General features: G+C 33.8%; 1 protein-coding gene across 5 annotated transcripts in view; it reads right to left on the reverse strand.

The window, feature by feature from the left end:
- Positions 1-26,147, reverse strand: part of LOC105320551 (uncharacterized) — a 30,797-nt gene extending 4,650 nt beyond the window's left edge. Inside the window, exons 1-12 of one of the 5 annotated variants that reach the window (XM_066073036.1) lie at positions 25,436-26,017; positions 23,941-24,052; positions 23,378-23,512; positions 22,335-22,539; positions 21,408-21,613; positions 20,974-21,060; positions 19,664-19,765; positions 18,358-18,420; positions 17,739-17,840; positions 17,542-17,619; positions 16,482-16,541; positions 5,436-5,492 (exon numbers count right to left, since the gene is read on the reverse strand). In XM_066073036.1, coding sequence (XP_065929108.1) covers positions 5,436-5,492; positions 16,482-16,541; positions 17,542-17,619; positions 17,739-17,840; positions 18,358-18,420; positions 19,664-19,765; positions 20,974-21,060; positions 21,408-21,613; positions 22,335-22,539; positions 23,378-23,489 — 1,072 coding nt within the window. In that variant the 5' untranslated portion in view covers positions 23,490-23,512; positions 23,941-24,052; positions 25,436-26,017. The other 4 variants (XM_066073034.1, XM_066073035.1, XM_066073033.1 and 1 more) reach the window with 4 other exon arrangements.
- Between the last annotated feature and the right edge of the window lie 1,198 nt (positions 26,148-27,345).

The following is a 27,345-nucleotide window of genomic DNA, read 5'->3' on the forward strand; positions in this document are numbered from 1 at the left end:
ATTTATTTGGGACATGAATGTAACTGTTATCAGTCAGATAATTTTGCATGCAATACATGATTAATCATGATTTTTTTTTTTAAAAAGAACATAAAGTTCACTGGATATTTGTAAGTAAATGTTAAACATGTAGAATTCAATTTAAATTATGATCCAAACAATAATGAGTAAAATATTCTACTGCAAAAAGTCAACAGGCATGGGCACGATAAATAGAAAATTTCAAATTAATAATTGAATACTTTTGGAAATTTTGTGTAAACAATTCCTCGATTATTAAAGTCATATTTTTCCTGTAATTAATACATGTACAACGATGTTATTGAATAACAAGAAGCCCATGGGCCTTATCGGTCACCTGAATAACTGCAGTGTGGATTTTGCAATGTATATTCATGTGCATTATAATTACATGGCTAATGAAATCATTTTTAATATTCTGGGATTGTTTAATCCAATAACTTTCTAAATTCTAAAAGAATTATTAAAAATTGTAGCATAACATACAGTGATATAACTGAACAAATCTTAAGTACAAAAAAATAAACTAAACTAGAGCAAAGCTCGTTGCAAAGCAACGAGTGGGTCTTCCGTTAATGTCGGAAGTAAAGCTGGAAGTTCCTGTAAGAAGCAGAGCTCTTAAACCAACAACAAGAGTAACGCAAATAAAAAGATGAAAAAATCGAATTACTCCTGGTACGACTTAACAAAATACGAATGATTTTAAGTACGACTTAACAAAAACATTTCCGATTTCAAGAACGACTTAACAAAAAAAATCCGAATGTGTTCAAGTACGACTTAACAATTAATTTTGGTACGAGTTAACTTTACTTTGAACATGACGCTATTTTTTAAACCAAGGAAGCGGAATCAACATTTCCGGAAAAATCAATTTTTAAACCCCGATATCTCTGTTATGCATTGTCCGATTCAAAAACGGCTTTTAGTGTTAGATTCAGCTTAATAAGTTCTACAAAACACATATTCGTTTTTGATTTGATCAGAAAATTCATTTTTTCGAAAAATTTGTTTCACTTCCGGTTTCGACCAGAAGTGACAGATTTTCATTTCGAGCCTTATTACAGAGGTTAATCGACCAAATCATAACCATTGAAAATTTCAAGCCTCTATCTTAAAGCGTTTTTGAGAAACGCAGCGGACAAAATGACTTTTTGAAAATTTTAAAAATGACGTAACGTAAAAACGGAAGTGACGTTGTCAAGAAAACTTAAACATCTTTGAGGGATTATAGTTCTACATTATCTCTGAAAATTTCATCAAAATCGGTTGGAAACTATTTGAGTTATAAAGCCGAGAAGGAGTCAGAAAAAAAAAGAAAAAGTATAATAACTAGAGCAAAGCTCGTTGCAAGGCAACGAGTGGGTCTTCCGTTAATGTCGGAAGTAAAGCTGGAAGTTCCTGTAAGAAGCAGAGCTCTTAAACCAATAACAAGAGTAACTAAAATGAAAAGATAAAAAAATCGAATTATTCCTGGTACGACTTACCAAAATACGAATGATTTTAAGTACGACTTAACAAACACCTTTCCGATTTCAAGAACAACTTAACAAAAAAATCCGAATTGTTCAAGTACGACTTAACAATTATTTTTGGTAGGAGTTAACTTTACGATAAACATTATGCTATTTTTAAACCAAGGACGCGGAATCAAAATTTCCGGAAAAATCAATTTTTAAACCCCGATATCTCTGTAATGCATCGTCCGATTTTAAAACGGCTTTCAGTGTTAGATTCAGCTTCATAAGCTCTACAAAACACATATTCATTTTTCATTTGATCAGAAAATTCATTTTTTCGAAAAATTTGTTTCACTTCCGGTTTCGGCCGGAAGTGACAGATTTTCATTTCCAACCTTATTACAGAGGTAAATCGACCAAATCATCACCATTGAAATTTTCAAGCCTCTTTCTTAAAGCGTTTTTGAGAAAAGTCCGGGACAAAATGACTTTTTGAAATTTTTAAAAATGACGTCACGTCAAAATGGAGGTGACGTTCTTTATAAAACTTTAACATTTTTGAGGGACGCCAACTTGCAAACATCTCTGAAAATTTCATCAAAATCGGTTAAAAACTTTTTGAGTTATGAAGCGAAAAAGGAGTCAGAAGAAAAGAAAAAGAATAATAATAATAATAACTAGAGCAAAGCTCGTTGCAAAGCAACGAGTGGGTCTTCCGTTTATGTCGGAAGTAAAGCTGGAAGTTCCTGTAAGAAGCAGAGCTCTTTAACTAACATAAAGAGTAACTAAAATAAAAAAATGAAAAAAATCGAAATTCCTGGTACGACTTAACAAAATACGAATGATTTTAAGTACAACTTAACAAAAACTTTTCCGATTTCAAGAACGACTTAACAAAAAAAATCCGAATGTTTTAAGTACAACTTAACAATAATTTTCGGTACGAGTTAACTTTACGATAAACCTTTTGCTATTTTTTAAACCAAGGACGTGGAATCAAAATTTCCGGAAAAATCAATTTTTAAACACCGATATCTCTGTAATGCATCGTCCGATTTTAAAACGGCTTTTAGTGTTAGAATCAGCTTAATAAGCTCTACAAAACACATATTCGTTTTTGATTTGATCGGAAAATTCATTTTTTCAAAAAATTTGTTTTACTTCCGGTTTCGACCGGAAGTGATAGATTTTCATTTCGAGCCTTATTACAGAGGTAAATCGATCAAATCATAGCCATTGAAAATTTCAAGCCTCTATCTTAAAGCATTTTTGAGAAAAGTCCGGGACAAAATGACTTTTTGAATTTTTTAAAAATGACGTCACGTAAAAACGGAGGTGACGTTCTCTTTAAAACTTTTACATTTTTGAGGGACGCCAACTTGCAAAAATCTCTGAAAATTTCATCAAAATCGGTTAAAAATCTTTTGAGTTATGAGGCAAAAAAGGAGTCAGAAGAAAAGAAAAAGAATAATAATAATAATAATAAAAAGAAACCGAAGAATAACAAGAGGGTCTTCCGTTGAAAACGGAAGACCCTAATAAAAAGAAACAATAGAATAACAAGAGGGTCTTCCGTTGGAAACGGAAGACCCTAATTAGACAACCTACCCTATATAATCAATAGAGCCCTGCTCTAAAACCAGAACCCTTGACCCAGGAGGCCATGAAATTCACAATTTTGGAAGAGGCACTCTTCCTCATCATAACTATGGACTAAGTTCATTTGCTTATTACTATCCAGGAGCAGAGGAGAAAATTTTTGAAGAATTAATGCATTTTCTCTATAAAATCATTAGAGCCCCACCCTAACACCAGAACCCCAGGGGCCATGAAATTCATATTTTGGAAGAGGCACTCTTCCTCCTAATATTTATGTACTAAGTTTATGGGCTTACCCAGGAGCAGAGAAGATTTTTAAAGAATTAATGTATTTTCACTAAATAATCATTAGGGCCCTGCCCTAAATCCAGAACCCCTGACCCAGGGGCCAAGAAGTTCACAATTTAGTTAAAGAGCTCAATGTTTATTACAATCATGCCAGCAACTGCTTGATGTCCAGGAGTAAAGAAGAACATTTTTTAAAGGTCGCATTAACTTTGATGGTTTTAGCCCCACCTCTCAGGGGGCAGGGGTCATAAATTTCATAATTTTTACTCCACTTCAAAAAACCACATTGAGCCTCGTATTAAATTCGAATTTTGCCAAACAATTTTTTAAGAATGAGAAAAACTATGAAAATAAAAAATGAAAATATCTAACAGATTATGCAATATAAAAATTTAGAACTTGAAGATTTAAGAAATGTGATATTTAAGGATAGCAATCTCTAGTGTTGTTACGATAGTCGCCGACTATCGAAAAATCATCGATGAAGGCAACAGGTCGGGGACAATCGATAGTTAGTTTATATCATCGATAAGCGCTAAATTCAGTCACGTGACAGATAACATTTTATTGTACAGCAATATCCATACAATAACTAGGCCTAAAGTATTATTATACAGTGACCAACCTAGGGGGCGACTTACTTTGTATTCTGAGTTAACAATTGTGTTTATTAAACCCAAAGGGAATAAATGATATTAATTATCAAATTTACAAGACGCTTTCAAAAGCTCAGTTTACCCCTATTGTGAATTGTAACTTGCGACTGTTTTATCTTCATGTGTTATAAAAACGGGTGATACTGTGCATTGAAAATTACAACCAATGTTTATTACTTTTCATGCTGATATTACCACTATAAGTTGAAACCTGTAATTAATTAACAATACTGCCAATAATCAGAACACCGTTTGTTTACAGTTGTATTCAAAATTAAACAGATCCACTACATAGCGGTTGTAATTGGGTCAAAGGGTTGCACTAATACCTCCAAAATACACAGAAGTACATGGACTGATTTTATTTTTCATTTGACTTACAGAATTACAAAAAATTTAATGTTTAAAATGTATAAATGTATCAGATCAATTAAATTTGGCAAATTGGATAAGTTTTTACAAATTTTAGATGTTTTATTTTTATTTATTTTATTGACATGCTTCTTATCAAATTTAAATAAAAATTTTGCCCTTGTTTGCTCCCTAAGTATAAGAGGATTTAAAAAAAAAAATTCTCTTTAAATTCCTATGTAACACTTTGAGCTTCCAGTATTGCCCCCACCCTACCCCAGGTATCATGACGTTAACTAACTTGAAAATCTCTTCTACATGGAGATACTTTCACACAAGCAACAGCATTCCTGGTCCATTGGTTTTTGAGAAGAATATTTAAAACATTTTTTTCTATATATTACACCTGTGTAAAAATTCGACCCGCCCCGGACTGTGACCCAACCCTACCCCCAGGGTTCATGATTTGAACAATCATGAATCTACACTACCTGGGGATACTTCCACCTAAGTTTTAGCTTTTCTAGCCATTGGTTTTTCAGAAGATTTTTAAAGATTTTTCTCTAGATACTCCTATGTAAAAATTCAACCCCCAACTGTCGCCTCACCCTATCCATGAGGATCATGATTTGAGCAAACTTTAATCTACACTACCTGGGCATGTTTCCACACAAGTTTCAGCTTTTCTAGCCAAATGGTTTTTGAGAAGAAGATTTTTGAAAGATACCAACAAATTTTCAATAATTCCTAATTATCTCATAATGATGCTTTGTACAAAGTTTGGTTGAATTTGGCCAAGGGGTTATGGAGAAGAAGTCGAAAATGTAAAAAGTTCACAGACAGACTGAAGGCTGACAAAAAGTGATCAGGAATGCTCACTTGAGCTTTCAGCTCAGGTGAGCTAAAAATTACAATTATCGTACCTCATGCCAGTATGACAGGACCTATATGGGCACCTGTCTTAATTTGCAACTTAAACAGATGTTAAATTTGATCTGCCCTTATATGTAACTTAAACAGTTATTAAATGTGATATCAATTTAGGTAAAGATTTAAATACCGTCAGCATATTCAGGGAGCAGCTGGTGGTCTTCATTGTCTTTTGGAGGATCTTCCACTGCAGATAGAATTTACAAACAATATTGAATTAATTTAAAACTGTTTAAACTGTTTAAAATTTTGAAAAAAAAAATCACTACAAGCAATTACAAGAAGCCCAGGGGCCACATCGCTCACCTTAGCAACAATAGCCATAACTCTTATCAAATCAGCATTTCAAATCAGCATTACAGTATTAAAAAGTAAAAAAAATCTGCTGATTTTTTTCCACAGATTTTTACTATAAATACCAAGCCCCTTTTTTGTATAAGTATTTGTGAGAGGATTTTTCTCTATTCCTATATTAAAGGATTTTTTTTCTATTCCCAAATAAAAATCCCCCTTTGTGGCCCGAGTTTTCTCCAGGGAATTATGGTTTGATCAAGCCTTAATCTACATAACCTGTGCTTTCACACACATTTCACCTTTTTAAGCTGAATGCTTTTCCAATAGATTTTTATAAAGATTTTTCTCTACATCTTCCTTCGTAAAAATTTAACCCACCCCCCCCCCCTTGTGGCCCCACCATACCCTAGTGTTTGAAGAAACTTGAATCTACCCTATATGCTTCCATCTAAGTTTAAGCTTTTCTGGCCATATGGTTTTTGAAAAGAAGATTTTAAAAGTTTTTCTCTATATATTATGTAAAACTTCATTCCCCCTATTGTGGTCCCACCCTACCACCAGGGATTATAATTTAAATAAACTTGAATCTACTCGACCTGATCAAGGATGCCTCAACACAAATTTAAGCTTTTCTGGCTCTATAGTTTTTGAGAAGATTTTTAAAGATTTTCTCTATATATTCCTATGTAAAAATTCATCCCCCCATTGTGGTCCCGTCCTTCCCCAGTGGACCATGATTTGAACAAACCTGAATATACACTACCCAAGAATGCTTCCACACAAGTTTCAGCTTTTCAGGCCTAATAGTTTTTGAGAAGATTTTTAAAGATTTTCTCAATATATTCCTATGTAAATCTTGACCCCCCCAATGTGGCCTCACCCTATCCCCAGGGACCATGATTTGAGCAAACTTGAATCCACACTACTTGAGGATGCTTCCACACAAGTTCCAGCTTTTTTTACCATATTGTTTTTGAGAAGAAGATTTTTGAAAAATACCAACAAATTTTCAATAATTCTAAATTATCTCCCCTTTAAAGAGGGTGTGGCCTTCATTTGAACAAACTTGAATCCTCTTCACCAAGTGATTCTTTGTGCCAAGTTTAGTTGAAATCAGCCCAGTGGTTCTTGAGAAGAAGATGTAAATGTGAAAATTTTACAACGATGCCAATGATGCCAACAACAACAGACAATGGACAAATTTTGATCAGAAAAGCTCACTTGAACCTCCGGCTCAGGTGAGCTAAAACTTACTCCAATACAATTACTGTACCCCATGCCAGTATGACATGGATCCATATGGGCACCTGTCCTATTTTGTAATTAAACAGTTGTTAAATGTGATATCAATTTAGGTAGAGGTTTAGATTATAAATTTCCTATGCTGTCAGCTTTAACATTTCTACATTTGGACGATGAAACCTGCCTTTTTGCTGACTGATCAAGTTTTGTAGCACTGGCAGTTTCATTGGGTAGTCTATTATTAAATAACTGAGCTAGATCTGGAAAACCATGGCTGTCTTGTCCAGAAATGGGCAATCAGTATTATTATGCAGTTTGATGACTGAAATTTCTGCAATATTTTTGGAATAAGGGCTACTGGAGGGTAGGCATATCCTACTATTCCCTGCCAACTGAGACTAAGAGCATCGACTGATAGTGCTAGTTCGTCTGGAAATGGAGACACAAAGGTCTGAATTCCATCGTGTTGCAGACAGGTCTATTTGTGGTCTTTCCCACATATTGAATATTGTCTGTACAACAGCTTTGTTCAGCATCCACTCTGTTGGAAGTATTGTGGATCTTTGAGACAGAAGATCTGCCAATATGTTGGCTTTTCCAGCTATATAATGAGCAGTTAAGGCAATGTTGTTCTTGATGGTCCACTGGTACATGTTCCAGACCAGAATACATAGGGATTGAGAATGAGTCCCTCCTTGTTTGTTGATGTAAGTCATTACAGTGGTGTTGTCTGTCTTGACCAACACCTTTTGGTACCTCAGTACCTTTTGAAAGTGTTGAATATCAAGATTGGCAGTTTTTCTTGATATTCAACACTTTCAAAAGATCATTTTTAAGTAATTCATATGTTCCAGGGCTATATCCCTTGACCAAACACATGACATCTGCATATGACCTAGATGCACTTCCCAACCTGTCATGGAAGCATCTGCTACCAAGGTTTGAGAGACTGGTTTTTCCTTCAGAGGTAACCCTTTGCAAAAATTGTTTTTGATTTTCCATCAGTCTAGGTGTGACTTTACTAATCTGTAACTGGTATTTTTAAGTAAATATTCTTCTCCATTACTTCCCGGTAATACAGAAGATGCATTTGAATGGGCCTCATATGCAATCTTGCCCAGGGCACTCAATCTATGCAAGAATTCATTATTCCCAATAATCTTAGGAATGTCCTGACTTGGAACTTTTCTGATGTTTGTATAAGATAAATCAAAGCTTGGTAACGTTCTAAAGTAGGAAAAATCATGCACTTTTCCAGATCTATAAGGGCACCCAGAAAAACGAGTTTCTGGGTTAAATGAAGATTATACTTCTTCCAATTCACCAAGAACTCCAATCTTCGAGTTTGCTCTATTATATATTGTTGTTCCACCTTCAGTTGTTGATAACTTTGATTTCTGATTAGCCAGTCGTCTAAATAAGCATGGGAATGTCATCCCCTTTGACGCAAGTGGCCTAACAAAGTTGACACTATTTTTTGGTAAACAGGCGAGGCGCAACAGAAATTCCAAAGGGAAGTCCTCGATACTGATAAACTGTTCCTTCTATTGCAAATCTTAGGAATTTTCTGCTTCCTGAATGGATAAGTACTTGCATATAAGCATCTGAAAGATCTTTAGAAAAGGCCCAGTCTCCTGCATTTAGTGACTGAATTACTGACCTTAAAGTTTTCATTTTGAAGTGCTGATTCTTTATAAATTTGTTTAATTTTCTTAAGTTCAGAATTGCTTGAAACCCCCCTGATTGTTTTGGTACAATAAATATGGTTAAATAAAACCCTACATTTGAGTTTTGGGGGTCTACAATTTCTATTGCATTTTTTTCTAGGAGAGGTTTTACTTCCTCCAAAATAATGTTTCTTTTTTCTGGGTCCTTTGAAATTTCTGTGTGCCTGAAAATGCCTAAAAACGAAGGAGGCTTTTTCAAAAACTCTATTTTGTAACCTTCTGATAGAACTCTGAGTATGAAACCGTCGTCTGAAATTTGTTTCCAATTTGTAACAAAATAATAATGAGTAACCCTCCAACTTTTAAAGTGGCTTTTGGAACCTGGGGGCATCTAATATTTTCCCTTTTTTGGGAACTTTGATGGCTGAAAGTTTGATTTTGATTGGTTATCCCAACCTGAGCGTCTGTATGCATCAGGCTTTTTAAGGTCTTCCGTTTCCAACGGAAGACCTTTCTATTATTGTGCGGGAAAGATTATTTTTCTTTTTTTTTTTTTTCTTCCTAGACGCGAACTTTGAGGCTTCATATCTTGCTTATTTCTGAACGGTTTTTGCTCAAATTTTCAGGGCTAATGTACTTTACAAAACACTATCTTAAGCAATTCATAAAATTTAGAATTCCCTTTCCGTTAAAGAGTTATTCCCCTTTTAAAATTTTTTAGGGCCTTTTGTTTCCAGACAAAGGCTCCGAGACTATGATAGCAGGGAATGGGAATCCAACGAATTTGAATAACAGAGACATTGTAGTTGTGCACATCTGTTTTTGTTTTTAGATTACGTTTTTTATTTAGGAAAAGGTAGGGGGTTAAAAAACAGGATTCAAAAAAGTGCGAAAATTTAGACATATTTTCCTTTATATCTTTTAAACGAAAAATATTTTGTTAAGACATGTAGAATAAAAGTTGTGCAAAATATAGAGGGCTTTCATTTGACACCAATAAAAAAGGGCTGGCCCCTTAAATTAAGGGCCAATGGCCCCTAGAAAAGTTTGCTTAATAACTCAAAAACGGTTAGGATTTTGATATGGCTGTCGCTGGAAAAGTTGTTTGTTGGGATCTCATAAAGGTCGCTACAATGTTATTTTGTATGTGATTTGTGTAGTATGAGTGTAAAAAGCTTTACATGTTAACATGTACCTGTTTTCATTTGGCAAGTTAACGAAAGTCTTTGCGCGTACAACTGGCATAAAGTAACCGCAGAAAGTATGCTGGTTTATACAAACGGCATTAATTCATAAGAATTGTTTTTTTAGAATATACGTGCTTTTTTAAGGAGTTAAAGTCATTGTTGTTAAGTTCTTATAATGCTCAACCCTTAAAAACGGGATTTGGAAAACAAATCATTGTTTTTCTTTTCTAGTAAACCACAAAATATGGAATTTAAAAAAATCTATGCATTACATTTTAGTTATTAACTCCATACATTTAAAATCTACCTTGAATCAGAGCTGGTGTGTACCATTACGTAAGCTCTCCCTCGCCCGCGGCCGAGAAAATCGGTCACCATGGTCGCGGCTGGACTACCTAGCGGTCAGGGGTTATCTAATACACGAGAGTTGCGTCTCTCATATATGATTTTATTTATCCGCAAACCCAAGAATTGTTTTCGTTTTGATTACACATGTTTTTTTATGGATTAAACGATTGGGTGTCAATTAAGAAATCGTTCAGTTAATTAATAAAAGCAATGTCAGTCTCAATCTAAAGCAATAATAGATATAGATAAATTGTGGGTTTTAAGTTTAAAATAAATAACTTCTATTTGATAGAGTAAGGTCATTATACTGCAATTTTCAAGGCTTACTGGGTTCTGAGCTGTGTGGGTCTGTGCGTTGTACCTTTACGTAATCTATCGTTCGCCCACGGCCGAGGATCTCAGCCACGGCTGCACTACATAGCAGTTATTTATACACAAGATTCGCACACCGAGACGCACACTTCCATGCATATGAACGTGTTTGAGTTAATATAGTCGTAAATACAAGAACTGTTTTAATTTTATGTTATAAAAGTTTGTCCATTTTGTATTTATTTAATTAAATTTGAGTGTAAATGAATATTAATGAACGATAATAACCCAAATCGGAAACATCGTCAGACATAAATTAATGGAATTGGTTTGTTTATATAAAATATTTTATAAACTGTACAAATAATGTTTTAAATCAACAACAACAACCCCCCCCCCCTAAATATTAAACATTTAAATGATGATCATCCATCGCCCATGGCTGAGGAGATCCGGCACGATTGGACAAGTGATCCGCGGTCGGTTCGTGATCTTGTACCTTATCACGCGTTCATGTTTCATATTTTGGCATTTTGCACGGACACAACTATATTTTATTATGTTTTCAACTATTATTTTGGTTTAAGATGAAAAGATAAATTTATTTTACTTGTACAGTTGATTAAGCATTGGTGTATACGATAGCGTACAAGGTAGTTTAAAAATCAAATCAAATTATAATCAAAGTTCCATGTTACATGTTTGCGGTAGGTGCTAGCACGATAAAAGAATGTCCTGAGTTGAGGCATTCGATGATTATTTAAAAGAATATTCACATGAGTTTTAAACAACTTTAGATTAGATTCTGTCGGTCACATATTAATCACTTCTGTAGTTTTTCTACATGTTCGTTTCATTATGGAAGCGAACTCATTGCTGCCCCCCGCCCCGCTGACAGGAGCTCGCGCTGTATTTTTTTTTGGGGGGGGGGGGGGGGGCGAAACGATATCAAGATCTGTCGAAAATCATTTTTGGTGGCTTCTTCTTATGTGTAACATTTTGTTTCACTTTCCCAACCGTTTGTTTATTCGGTCAGTCTGTGTTAATTCAATCGCCACGTGCGACCGAGAATCTTGTGTCGCTTCAGCGCACACAGCTCAGAACATATATAGCCCCGGGTCATCAATTGTTATGTAATTGAGTAACAGTTGGAATGGTGCTTTTACTACATAAAATATAAATAAAAAAATCATTCAGAAAAAATGTTACCGTAACTCAATAGTCAATACCAAAAATAAAAATCCGTATGATTACAAACTGAAATCGGTTTTTCAGTATTCGGCGGGATTTGATTTTTTCTTCTAACATTAGTATTTTTATTGGTTTCAGAGAATACGATGTAAAAATACAAACAGGAAATAAATCTGATATTATTTAAATTGATAATGTTGAAAAATATTTAAAATTAAATTAGTCACATTCGTTAGAAAACAATGTTATACAAACATCCGATAATTTTTTTCCTATGTCGTATCATTCGCGTAAATAAATATGTTCTGTACATATCCATGTACCTCAGAAAAAATTCAAATGATGAAACAAAAAAGAAAGTTGTAATTACTATTTCGGATTTTTTTCAAAGTAATTTAACATTGTATTGAAAAGAACAAGAAATAAAAATGATTTAAATTTTTGACTCAATCTTCGTGTATATTACCGGCGCTCCTTACATGTATAACGGCGTTCAGTGTATATAGATTTTCATGATCTATTTGAATTAAGTTCCATTCGTAAAGATTCCCTTAATAATTTATTGCATGACTGTGTACATTGTAGGCAAATCCCTGTGCGTTAATTACGTCTTGTTTTCCGTTAACAGTGGTTTAAGTAATTAAAATAATTACTTGTAAAAATATCTATAATCGGGATTCCAAAGAACTTACTTCCCGCAATTCATAGAAATGATCAGTATGTTTTCTTTCTATGTTTACATTTAATTTTGTTCAAATAATTAATAAATTTTCTATCATTTAAATTGTGTGCTTCATCAGATACTGATTCCAATTACCTTGAAGTCATTAATTTTTCCATTGGCTATTGACAAAAAAAGAGACGCTTGACCATCCAATGAAAACAAATACACAGAGTTTGATTGACAGGTTCAGCCAGGTGCAGGTCTCACCCGATGTCCGAGGTTATGTGTGCCGCGAGTGGTCTCAATAAGAGTTATCGATGTGAATAAATTAAAAAAAGATACATGCTTATCAAAACATGCTCGTGTAAGTTAAAGTTGATTAAGGCTTGTTCCAACAGAAATCATGTTTTGCCAACTGTATTTAATATTTTTTATGCATAGCGAATTTTAATATTGTACAGTCATTTTACCGGTAACGAATCAGTATGCGGTTTCTCGTGCATGCAACTTTTATTATCAAAATTCCAAATGTTTTTATTTTTTGTTTAAATCGCGTTTCTTTGTCCTTCTAAACTGTATCAAACTTCCGAAAATATAAAGGATGAATTACGGAGACAGTAATTTCAACACCCCCTCCAGTTTCCTAGTTTCGAATTCGTTTCCCAGTATCGAATTAAGCGCCCTTTATCACTTCTGACCGAATATTTTGAGGCGAATTAATTTCAAAAATATTCTAGAGGTACATGTTAATGGACTTATAAATGAACAAGGAAACACGATTGTGGGAATATGTCATTTAAACAAATTATATGATCGTTATTTTTATCATACCGTTTTCCGGTCAAATTGAAACTGGACTTGAACAGTTTTCATTTCCGTTACTTTATAATATTGAATTTTCATAAAAACACTTTATAATAGTTATTGATGATAAGTAGTTGCCATTTTCCTTTGTTTTTCCCGTATATCTATCAATTTTTGCAGCCAAATAATACTGCTGTCGCAATGAACCGTAACTAGGAAAACTACACGTGGTTCTATTTGAAGTCGTAATTTCATTCAAAGCTCCATTATTATTTGATATGATGTATTATCTTTTTAAATGAATTATATTTACTAATTATTCACTAAATAGGGATCAATAACAAACTTATTTTCATAGTTAGGCTTAATTGTTTTCACACTTTCTTTTTTTCTGCTTTGAACATCCGGTAGCTCATATCTGGGCCACATTTTTAATTTGTAAACAATTCGGTAAATAATCGTGCAAATGGCAAACAACTTCACGTACTGATATAATATTTATTTCTGTGTTATAATCACCTAGCTAGAATATTTTAAAACCTCAACTTTGTCTTCCACCAATAATTTTTCTAAAAATTATTCGATACTGGCAAATATTCGTTACCGGTAAAACTGTACCAGTACTAAAACATCGTATAAAAACGTTATATATACATGTACTCTGTAATTAGTCGTCTTTTAATACATATACCTTTCTTTTGTTTGTTAAAAATAAATTCAATTTTGTTAAAAGATAAGTATATCATTTCTTCTAGATTTTTTTTTTCATGAAAATACCTACAAGAGAGTTTTGCCAATCACAAACAGTTTAAAGTACATGTAATGTAAAACACGGGCTCCATTTTGAAACAAATTGTCAGAGAGTTCGGAATGAAATCTGATAAACGTTTCACATGGTTCTCGCACGCTTTGCTCGAAATGATTTAAACGCATTGTCCGAAATTCTGCACGCTTTGTCCGAAACGCTAAACGGTTTACACGAAACGCTTCACGATTCACACGAAACGCTAAACGGTTATTACGAAACGTTTTTCGCACGTAAGTCGCACGCTTTTTTGTTGTTGTATAGTAGTACGTTTCAGGGTCTGTAAATTTCGTCAGCACGCAACAATTCTAAATTGCACATTGTCTTCAAAAATTTACAAATATTTAAATAAAGAAGTTATCTTAGAGAAAAGGTCACGTGTTTTGTAAACGGGTTCGGTTTAAAAAAAAACAACACAATTCCTGACATGACACATGAGTACATACTGTTTATTACAATGCTTGCTACCCTCTGAAAATTTAACTCGCCATTAAATATCTCATTTTTTAAATAATGTTTGTTACGATTACATAAACTGTGTGCGACAAATAGTTTTCCTAAAACATTTTCTTATTTTCTTTTTCAAAACACGTTTTATATGCAGGCTTTCAATCACAACACGTTTTTATAACAAAAGCAGAACTGAAAGTTTAGTAATTATAATCGTTTGACACCATATCACATATTTTCAACTCGCAGCAACAACGGAAGACCTACTCGTGGCTTTGCCACGAGCTCTGCTCTAGTTATTTTCAGTGTTTCTGTATGAGCTGCTTAAAACGCTAGCGTTGGACCATAGCTATTTGGCTTGTCTAAGTGTTTGAATTCCCTATCAGAGGCTTTGCCGACCTCAGATTTATCAGGAAATGGTCGTTTCAGGCCACTGAATTGTAAACCATAAGCCTTGGATGTCTTTCGCACGTCTCTGATCATCTCTGAAGATTTGTGAGTGATTTCCTGAACTTTGCCAGAAAATAGTTTGTCCCCCTCTAAATGCACTTTCAATAATTCATTTTTGGCAGATGAATCTGGAGTATTCATAGCATCAATATGAATGTTGCGTCTGGCAAGAACACAGCGAGCTGAAGCTCTTACAGATAAATCACCAATGTCTACTATAGCATTTGCTAGTCCCCCCAACAACTGTGACAAAATATCATCAGGAATTTCGATTCACCTTTTAAGCCCTTCGACAGGGCAGACAGTATTTGCGAGGCATGAGACACTGTTCTCTGTTGAAATCTTAAACTTTGATCTATAGCTGCAAAGGCAGCATTTGCCTTACGTTCAAAGGAAAACAATTCCCGAGGACCCTTTTCATTCTTTAAACCTTTGTTTGTGTAAATGTAAGTGTTGACTGAAGCATCAATATCAGGGCTCTTGCCAATATTGTCAAAGTTTTCTCTGGCCACCTATATTGATATCTATGACAAGTTTTAAAAGAAGCTATTTTTGCCTGGGGCTTTTTAATCTCTTTCCAGGCATTAGCAATAATGCCATCAGCTGGTAAACTGGGTCCATCAGTCATTCTCTTACTTGTAGGAAGGCCAGCGAAGGACTGTGACAAAAAGGATTTTCTTACTTCCTCTTTTGGCTTTTGAACTTCAATGTCAAGGATGTTTTGTACATTACTTATCATATTGTCCCATGACTTAGGAATTTGCTCGAATTCTTCGTCTTCTTCCACATTAGCAACCTTACTATGCAAAGATGTTTCATTAGTGACATTTAAATGGAATATGTGTAATGTTTCTGGAACTTGTGTTTGTTCGCTCACTCTGCCATGAGCGGCGTTTAACTGGCGATTCAGTACCCAGAAAACTGCATGCATCGTCATCTTCCGTCATTACATTTAATGGGGGTTCATTCAAAACTGTTTATTTGAGGTCGTTTTGAGATTAATAATTTTATTTTTGAAGGCTAAAAACCTCCATTCGAACATCGCATAGACTTCTCGTCTGGACATGGCAGTCAAAGAATTAATCTCCGGAATAAAATCGGAGCTTACCTGTTCCGAAAAATCTGGTACGAGGGGGATAAATTGTCGGCTAGATGACGATGTCTTTTCGTGGTGAGAATCCTTACCAGGATTCTTAGCGGTTTGGTTCTTACCAGAACCACGAGGTTGATGTTCCTTACCGGGAACTTTATTATCATTTGCCTCTTTCTGTGGCGAACTCTCCTCCCCCATTTCTCTAGAGCCCTTAGAAAGATGTTTATCTTTATCTTTCCCCATCATGAAGGGACGAAAAACTGTGGCGTAAAATAATAAAAACTTTCTTCTCGATGTGGTAACGTCTTATCAAAATGGCGCCGAGAATGAAGACGAGCATGCACTGTAGTAGGGGGTGCTGTTAAGGTTGGGGGTGTGTTTAAAATTTTACTCAGCGGTAGTAACAAATTCTAGAGTAGCTATCGTAAACTCTAACAGGTAAGTATGATGCGAAGGAGATATGGTGCTACATGTAATTGCTCATTGTGTGTTTTCCTTCCCCTCAACCAGGTTTGGTAAAAGAATACACACTACTTGCTGGATATATAACAATCAAAATAATACCACAACAAATCATGAGAGAATATTTCGCTATATCCGTGTTAGTACTAAACTAGTTTTACTGTATCGTGCTTGTTCTAGCTAGATTTAAGTAATTGTTTAGCTTACAATCAATAGGTTCCTCCTCTTCTGTATCAATCAAACAAAACTTGTTTTCAAGATCTTCATCTGCAAGAAATATCAGACACAGGTGGGTTTTACATTAAGTGTCATTGAATTTTATGAAAACTGTATACAGGGATCATGAAATTTACAATTTTGAAAGAGGGCTTCATAGCCTATCTGAATGTGCAGTCAGTTTCAATTTACCTCCGGGTACAGTAGTTATAGTAGAGGTAAAGAAAAAGATAAAAACATTATTTGCATGTATATTTAACACTATATGACACTTTGCCCCCACCCTAGAGTCAGAACCCTACATTGGGGGACATGTTTACAATCTTAATAGAGGGTTTTACACATGTATTCTTTCTAAATATGAAGTCAGTTTCAATATAATGTGGTCTCTTAAAGTAAAGAAGAAGATTTTTACATGTAAACATAGTATACATTTATACACTATGACCATTTTGTTGCATTATCATTTGCAAAAACCCATTCTCCTAATATATATTGGTTTTGTAATTTATGTATTAAAAAAAGGCTAGTCTTCATTTTAGCCTTTATTGAACTGCTCCCCAATTCAACCTTGTTCCCTCCCAATTCCCATCCCAAAGGAAATTAATTCTCTTAGCAATCTTAACTTGCAACCAGCTTGGTTACCATGGCTTGAATGGCGATAGGAAAGGAAACTGACAAAAGTCAAGAGAGGAACACCAAACATTGGTATCAGAAAACACACCTCGGGTACTTGTTAAAGATAAATACTAACACTCCCAAAATTTTAGTTTTTGTTTAATTAAATAACTGTTTACAGGGTGATTTTCACCTCATGTAAATTTTCACCCCTCTACACTTGCAAAGAGTTCCGCCCCATCTTGAATCGCTCAGACACAGTTGTGTTTAAAGGGGGATAATTTGAAACATTGATGGGGGATGATTTGAAACATTGATATGTTCCCAGTAATAAATTCAAGGAGATTGAAAAGGGAGATAATAAAATCAATAAACGGGGGCAAATATTTCCCCATTTACAGTATCAAGTGTGTTGTTGTATTTTTTTTTTTACCTTTTTGATTCTCAAGCTCTCTGTCTCGAACTTCTGTCACAGTACTGATCCTCTTTTTCTTCGCTAGATTTTCAAAACCTATCCAAAATGCAAAAAATAAATATATACATACGAGTAGAAGCCTTATAAAGGCATTATTCCTTCTTTTAACATTACAAAGAAATATCAGTTCATCAGAACATGAGCTGGTATACTACCGTCAAAATTTTCGTCATTCTTTTCCCTTGATTCCTCAATTCCAACAGTCTCTGGAAGAATATTACTCCTGCTGCTGTCCAAATAATCTATGTCATCTTCATCTACAAAGTATTCACTTCCACTGAGTTATTTTTATTGTCCTCTAATTATTAAAGTACCTCTTTAAAAATTTGACAGTGTTCATGCCGTATTTCCTCTTCAATGCTTGTATATTGAATTTAAACCTCCGTGAATCATTAGAGAAAGCTTTTGAAATTTGTTTACATGTTATGAAATATATTTTACACTTCAAATAAATACTTTTTCTGATAAAGACAATTTGAAATTGGATATCATTCTTATGGTAGGTATAATTGCAATACTGTAAACCCATTTTTATTCAAGCATGAGAATTTTTAATAAAGTTTGCGAGAACCTTGTCATCGCTAATATTTCTTGCAATGAATCAGCCCTTAAAAATGTCTCTGGTATTCTTTTTTCCAGATAAATTATATCTTGCTGGTGAAAATCAAAGTTGCGGTGAATGAGTTTAACTCCAGTAGACCAAAAAAATAAAATTGTCGCTAATAAAAACTGGTATACAATCTCTCATTCAAATGTATGAGCTATTAAACTTACAGTCAATTTGGCGTTCATTCTTCTTTGGATATGTCACAGGAAGCTTACTTTCAAGATCTTCCACTGCAAAAAAACAATAGAAAATAGTTTTCTTACAGAGGTTGACATTAGTTTTCATTGTGCATGTTTTTGTGTTAATAGAGAATTTACTAATATGATTTGATAATCTTTTATCATTTGATGTTGGGAAGTCAATTTTATAATAACCATATAAGGCTATATATATATATGATATATTATAAGAAATAAAAAGTATAAGGGGGTCTGGAGGTCTAGCTTCTAGCAAGTTTGTGTTTGAAATGCAAAAATAGCCGGGTAATTACGTCACTTCAGGTGGGGGAATTTCCCGCCCCCCGGGCCTTAGAGACAACCCTTGATGATGCTTCATAACAATTTATTTAATAGGGTGTACTGGGGCTTAAATTTTTGGTAAACACAATGAAAAATCATGTTATTTAGTCAATTTTATGTAATATGAGGGAAATAATGAACAAAATTTGGAGCTTTATCCATTTTTGACTAATAAAATATATCTTAAATGCCCCGAGTCTCTCAAAAAAAAACCCCTGAAACAAGCTCTCAACCTCCCCTTAAAATGATGTCAGATTTAATATAGGTATCGGAATACTTTTTCACTGATTTAATCTAAAACGTCAAGAAATAAGTATGGGAAAAAGATTTTACAAATCAATTATGACATCATAATGGTTAAATATACCACGAAAGAGACACTCTGGAATCATTTACCGGTACTAGGTTTGCTTGCAAGCATGTTTTTGCAAGACAATGTAATCTTTTCTCTGCAGCCTGTTTTCACAATTCCAAATGTTTGTTGAAGAGAAGGTTTAGGAGAGATATTCATCACACCCAGAATATGAATAGAATTATGAATATGCAGTACGTCACTTTTTAAAGGGGTAAAAGTTTGGTAGTCTCTCTCAGACTCCATCGTTATGGCTATGCAGAAAGTTTGTATCTTAAATGTTTTGCAAGAACAGAAGTCTTCATTAAATCTTTGTTTCATATTAAATGTATTCTTGCATAGTGCATACTTTAAAATCATGGATATATTTATGGTGGCTCAATTTTTGGGTTTTTGTGAGTATACCACTTCTCCATGAATTAATATCTCCAAAGAATAATGAAACAAAAGTCTTTATTCAAATAAATTGTACAAATTAAAAAGCAAACATTAAACCCTTATTGATACTTTAAAATGCTGAGAATTAATCTATTAAAATTGGCTCTCATAAATTTAAACGAATCAACAGCATTATTCACCATTGATTTGTAAATGTTCACTTACTGTTGAATGGGTCAATCCCTGCATTGCTTGGTTTTTCATCTCCAACAGTCTTTGGAAGACCAACAGTCTTGCTGTAGTCCAAAACATCAAGGCTATCTTCATCTACAAATGTAATAAGATCAACATTAGATTTTCTGCATGATATCAAGGGGCAAAAAGTAAGAATAATTTTTATTACAAACAAATAATCCAATAGGAACAAGAGATGTTTGTGAAACACTTATGCCCCCTCCCTTGGAAACATCCATAGAGAAAATGAACGCAATCTGCACATAATTGGAATTTTTCTACGTCCAAGGGGCATAACTCTGTCGAAAATTGCACAATCGTACCCAATATCAAACTTGACCTAGATATTATCATAATTAATCTGTATACCAAATTTCATTTCAATATTTTCATCCTCTTTAAAGAAAATGAATGGAAACTGCAAATAACTGGAATTTTTCTATGTCCAAGGGCCAAAAATTGCTCAATCGTCCCCATTATTTAACTTGACCTAGATATTATCATAAATAATCGGTATTCCAAATTTCATTACAATATGTTTATCCTCTGCGAAGAAAATGAACAGAAACTGTTCGTGGACCGACCGACCGACCAACAGACAGACGGACAGCAGCAAAGCAATATGCCCTCCCTTCTTCGAAGAAAGGCATAATTATAGGGGCTATGTATTCTATGTATCATCCCCCCACCTTTTACATTAAGATAGTCTAGACCAAGTACATGTAGTTCTGAGAGAAAATATTACAATTTCAAGGCTGACAAAAAAAGATGGCTAAGAGGTCAACCATGCAAGTTAAAATTAACTTGAATATATACCATAGCTGGGATTTAAGGCTAAAAGAAAGTTATAATTTAATTCTTAGGCCCAAGGTTTTAAAGGAGCTCTGGTATTTTGTTTTTATTTAGTACATGTATATATTTTCAAAGGGGAATAAATAATTTTTGTATCTTAACTTATTACTAAGTTACTGAAAACCAACCTTTATTTACGAAAAAATTATTTTCGCAATTTCCTAGAGATAAACTATTTCACAAAGACTAATTTTCACGAATAAGCCACATCCAGACCTGTGTTGTTTTTTACAACCATACGACAAGGACTAGTACACGGCGAGAAATATTCTTGACAAAAAGGCTCTTGCAAACCTTGCAAAATTATCTCACTCTCGAATAAAAGTTGGTTTACAGTTTTAATTTCATTTTCAATCAGGCAATAATATAAACCAATGTGGCAGCATGCGGTCTGGTACCCAAGAACCCAAACATTAATTTGTTTTGGCCTTAAAAAGATGTCTACTTACATCGCTCAGCTCCATTTTGCTTTCCAAAGTCTATAACGACTGGCATCTCAATAAAGTCACCTGAAGGCACAGAGTCTGTTTGACAATCTGTTAATTTGAAAGAAAAATAGTTAGGAAATAAAAGTCTACACTGTAAATTCCTCATTTTACACTGTCTAGTACATGTACTTTATTCTGCAATTCCTTTGTGTGTATCAAATTGCGAGAATATAAAATCTCAAGCATCAATGTTTTTGTCATTATTTCATATAGTTCAAATCTTTCTGAAAAATAAATACGAGATTTTAAAATCTGCAAGGGTTGCTCCTCAAGATTTTACAGGGATATTAATTCCTTGCATTTAATAAGGAATCTGCAGTAACTGTTACGTTCAAATATGGACAAGAGAAATATGCTCATAAGAAGCAAAATAAACCAAATACAGAAGTGGCTACCATGTTCGATGCAGGTGTAGTGAGAATTCTCCAATCTTAAGTGGAGCAGTCTGCTGCTATCATGTTGCAGTTGTTCAGAGGTTGCCCTTACGAGTTGACTGACTCCAGAGTTTCCATATGAACTGACGTAAATATTGAAACCATACAAGTCGGCAGCTGCTTGAATGATTGGTTCATCAGCCCACTCTCCACTATTACTGTGGAGCCTGGAAAGGAAATATGCATTGTAAATACAATATAACTGTAGATTCCTTTTATTGCAAGAGTATTTAAATATGTGATTCTGTGACAAAGTATAAGAAAATAAAATTGCAAATGAATAGCTTAATTATTCTTTAATTAGTTTTATTCAATTCACATCTGTTCGATTTTAAAATCCACATGGTGTGCTTCTCGCGATTTTACACAGATAGTTAAAAATCTAAGTTTTATAGAAATATCGTTAGGAGAAAAACGAACTCCATTAATATTATCATCGTATAAAGGCTGGACAAACAATATCTGTAAAGAGTAGAATATTCAACTAGGCTTTGAATTTATTAAAAAAAATAATAATAAATTTGTTTTCCAGGTCAAATCAAGGGTGTACAGGAATTTATTTGGAGGTGTATCCGTACACACTTAGCCCTGAGGTCTCACGGTGCATGCAATGTAATCCCAGGGATATCCCCAAACGCCCTTAATCAAATCTTTAACAAATGATATTGTATTCACAAAATAATGTTATTATAGATTCCTTATTTAACATGTTTATAATGCAAATACTAAATTCCACTATCCTTGAATATATATGAGTTTGTATCACGAATCTCACCGAATATAAAATCGTGAACACCAAAACTTTATCTTAATTTCTCAAAGTTCACGATCATCTGTAAAACCGCATGATTTTATAATCTGATTTAATTTGGATATATTATAAAATACCTTAAGTAATCCTCGTAACTTTGGCGTGTGTTATGCATCAATCGACCGTAACGACGTGACCTTTCTTCATTTTCCGCCTCAGACTCGCAACCGCCACCGGACATATACCAGATGATGTTCTCCCTTATTGTACTGTGTTCATTTTGGTGTCCATGAAGATAAACAGACAAGCACCTGTAGAAACAGTTGCCATCTCCCACAATCTCTGTAAAACAAAGTTTTGATCGGATAATCAATTATCATTATCACCGTATGTGTGTACATATAAAATTATAAAGAGTTGTTTCAGTTTTTAATACAATCACATGGTTAAGTGTTTGCATAATCATGAAATAGACATCCACTTGAAGCACTGATCGAAATAAAGAAACCAAATGTCATTAGCGTAGAAGATAGATTACAAGGAATATAATACAAAACAGAGTTCTCCATGTCAGCTTGGTTTAACCTCCCTTTTCTTAAGTCACATATTACTGTTTTGTGCTATTTTTTCTAAAAAAAATTTTTTTTACCATTTTTAGCATGAAATAAACATGTTCTGATGGTCAATATGATGTTTTAGGTTAATTTATTTATTTGTTTTTCAATACTTATTTCACAAATTGTCTAAATAAAAAACACATGTATTTCAAAAAGGGGAATTTTTTACCCGGTAATTCTATATTTAAATTTACTCTTCAGACTTGCGAATCTCATTGGTAACTTTTGATAGGTAATAATCATTCTTTACCCGTCCATTCAGGTGAGCTTTGTAAACAAATCAAAGATGTTTTCATAAAAATTCAAGATGGCAGTACAGGACATTTTTTATTAATTACAAAAATTAGGTTATTATAGCAAGGATGTGTATATGTCTTCGGAACATCTGTCAGTTATTAGTTCAGTTTCTTGCGCTGATCTAGAAGGGGGTTGGGTCTGGTAAATGAATATTAAATTTACATAGTAAAAGTATCACAAATATGCCTAGGACCTCTCCCCCCCCCCCCTCCCCGACAAACACAATTATCCTTCAGACACCCCCTGGAAAAATTTTATCAACTCACCTTTCCCAGTTGATATTTCCTGGATGTACTCTTTATCTTTTCCAGCATTAGCGTAATTATTCATTGAAAGGAGAAGAATCACTAATAAAAAGAGTCGTCTTTCAACTACCATGGTGATGATAAGTCCTAATTAACCTAAAAGAAAACGATAAAATTTAAGAACATTTAAATTAATCGAGATAGATTTCCTCCAGTTCATAACTAGTTTTTTCTTTTTTATCCTATTTTTTGACTCATCAAACTATATAAACAAATATCTCTTTTGAAACAAATTGTTTAGTTGACTTAATATATCATATCCGCCACCAAAAGGGACACCCATCGTCGCAAACCATAAAGCCAATAAGTACGATCCTCTCCCATCTGGCCATGGAAATTGGTGCCATGAGATAAGAATATCAAATAAATCATCAAAATATTGACCAATGCAAGTAAAGCATAGTTAGAGATTTAAGCTACTCTGGCAGATATGAATAATGGATTAGTGGAAGATCAACTGGTCATTTTTTTTAAGTTAGGATTAACTCTATTGTTATTTTGTCATACACTGCATGCAAACTTACTTGCTCGTCCCTGAAGGGTGTTCATATAGAAAATTATGTTGGGAGGGACTTAATATGGTCGTATAAGGCAGAGAGTCACTTGATTCAGATAGTCGCTATGGCAGTCTATAAACTGTATAATTATGTAAATCTAGTTCAACTAGTGAAGTCAGGAAATAACAAAGCTTAAAGTCAAGTGATAGATTCCTTTTTTACTGGGTTTTTCTGATTTAGATAGTTAATGTCAGGTCAAGCTTTTATTAATAAATGATATGATCATACTTTAAAAGTGTGTTGGTATACATGTACATTAAAATGGTTTCCGCCTATACAGACAGAGCTCTAATTGTTAAAAGTGTTATACATTATAAAATTTAAAAGTAGTTTTCATCAATTAATATCTATAATTATACTAATTATACTCTTAAACCCATCTGCATTATAAAGACTTAATTTTTTTATCAATTTCTTAAAAGATTACAGATTTATTGTAAAAGAACATTATTTTGACCATCTTTGATTTAAAGACCCAAACTTCCAAAAAATCTAATATTATTTATGGATATTTTACTGATACACAATAATATTTTAATCGTAAAATCACTGAAAACAGAGTCCAAATTGCTTGCATAAATTCACTTCAGTTTTCTTTGTTTAGGGAGTCCGACTTCACTGATCAGTGTGACAGTACTGTAGCCAAAACTGGTACTTATACACTACTCAGTACTGGCGTGCGACCAGTTCTCGCCGAGTACCATTTCTCGCCAGTACATTGTGACGTACCTCATTTTATCAACACATAAAATTATAGACGAAAAATGACGTCACAATGCACTGGTGAGAAATGGTACTCAGCGAGAACTGGTCGCACGCCAGTATAGATGTAATAATTCAAGCACATGATGAGTTATAGACCTTGCACAATTATATTCTTCATTACAAAAACTGGAATCATTGTGACAAATTAAACAGGCAGTCTGTTGAAATTGACATGGTGCTATCATATCATCTGATGGCCCAGTAGCTGAACCCCCTGACTTATTTGGCCCCATAGACCATGTAAAGACACTAAATGTTTCACACAGTGCGCCAAATGTATAATAAACAATAGCATGTGCTATTGTTTCTAGGGGTTTTTAGTAATATTTAACATAAGGTGTAAAACAAATTGCATGTGGGTGGTTCAGAGCAAGCTTTTAACACCGGGTCGCTTCCCCCAATAGTCCAAATCAATCTGCATAAATCAATTTATGATTAACAGTGATTAAAGTTCTACAAACCTGCACGACTCGGTAAATGTGTAAAATAATGTGACATTGGAACAGATTTACTTTGAGGAAATCTTATATTTGTTAACATCACATTACACAAATAAATACGAATTTTAATCCTTTAAAATAAAATGATATAATTTAACAGTTTAATATAGGTACTGCAGTATAGTTGTCGTTTTACTAATTGATAATGTAAAAAATCAATATAACAAGCAAGAAGACTTAAGGAATCAATAACTTACCAACAGTACCAGTGATCCACATGAAAACTATCGATTTTGGACAATTAAACTGAACAGTAGTTAACAAAAAATACACTCTTCTCTTGGGTGTATTCGTTTGCTACCTCCAGAACTGTTCCAGGATATCTACAGCGTCTACTTGCTAATAAAGGTATCACACCGGTAATCGGCCAATCAAAATGAACTTAGTAAATTGTAGTTCCATATATACTTCAGAATTATTTTTTTCCTTGACTGCATTTTTACATTTTCCTTTACTCAGTTTTAAAATTTTTTGTACCACTGAGTAGGATATTTCATGTATTTTTTTAGGTGATGATTTTATTTCACAGGGACTACTTCTTTCAGGGCTCATGCAGCAGCTTCCTGTGGAGTGTGCAGTCTGTTTACATACAAATGGAAAACACGTGGTTTTGAGGTTAGACCTGTTTGGAGCTAGATATTTTGAGAAAATGCAGTATCGCTTGCCCTTTTTATGGTGTTAGCTGATGAGATAGGTAACAAATAACATTTCCTCCGAATATTTTGCCATGAAAAATACAAACTGATTTTTAAGAATTTTTTCCCCTCTATAGTGTTATATAGTGAAAACAATTACCGGTGTGATACCTTGAAATATGCCTAATATCTACCGGAGATCTCCACGCTACAATTTATTTACAAACTTCTCAGCTTGGAGGAGTGGAAAATGGATGAGGTGATCCGATCGATGGTTTTTCCAGGCATGCAGTCCAGGAAATATTTAAACCAGGTTGATTCGCACCCCCCCCCCCCCCAGTCGGATTGTGATAGTGTTATATAATGTATACTATATATAACGATCCGTTTTCTATAGTTTTCATCTGCATAGTATAAACTATAGCGTTTGAATGAAAATCTAAGTTTATCTGTCTGTAAATAAGGTTTACGATAGATTTTGCTGATAGATATAGATTCACATGCATATGTTACTATAATTTACATTCGTTAACTATAGTTATAATAGTTGTTAATGATAGTTTCACATAGCGAAACTATATTTATCAGATAAACTATGTCTTGTAACTAAAATTTGTTTATTTATATATAGTTATACACTCCTGAAATATATGATTGCGTTAACTATGGCTTACAGATGTGAAATGTAGATTATCGTCGTAAACTATAGTTTCCTGGGGATTTATTCACAAAAAATCGTACGTTTAATCGTAGACGTAAGTTTGACGTAAGATTTTTAAAAAAGATTTTAGTTATTCACAAAATGTCGTACGTGTGACGTTACGTCAATAAACAGTCGTAAGTTTACGTCTACTGTTGGGTTGGCGTAAGTCTATAATTGATATATTTATAGTTGAGTTATGGCAGTTCTAAGGACTACCTTCATTTTACCATAAGCAATATTAAAGGGACCTGGACACAATTTCAGATGAAAATTTTCTTTTTGATTTCTATGTATAAAATAGTTTACTTTTGTATTTTGAATGATTCACCAAAATTTGAATGTTAGAAGTCATGTTACAAGCGAGATACAGAGGAAAGAAATCGTTGTTATGTAAACAAAGCTCGAGTCTTATATTTGTTTACAAATACTGTAAAGTAAAGAAATTGCCATTACTTTATCAAAATAACTTGTGGATACAAGATAGACTGATTCAGTGGGTTCATAAATAATTTCATCACAACAAACAGCAACATTAGATTGAAAATTAAACCAGTACAACAAATACATAAACATTAACAGGACTCGAGCTTTGTTTACAAGACAAAGAATTCTAACCTGTGTAACTTGCTTGTAACACGATAATTGACTTTCAAATTTTGTCAAAGCATTGAAAACATCTATATTCACAATTATAGATTTAAAAATTGAAAAAATAAATTTTGAATTTTTTTAGCTCAAATCGTGTCCAAGTCCCTTTAAGAAATTCCTA

The sequence above is a fragment of the Magallana gigas genome, chromosome 10, assembly GCF_963853765.1.
Source record: "Magallana gigas chromosome 10, xbMagGiga1.1, whole genome shotgun sequence".
Lineage (NCBI taxonomy): Eukaryota > Metazoa > Mollusca > Bivalvia > Ostreida > Ostreidae > Magallana > Magallana gigas.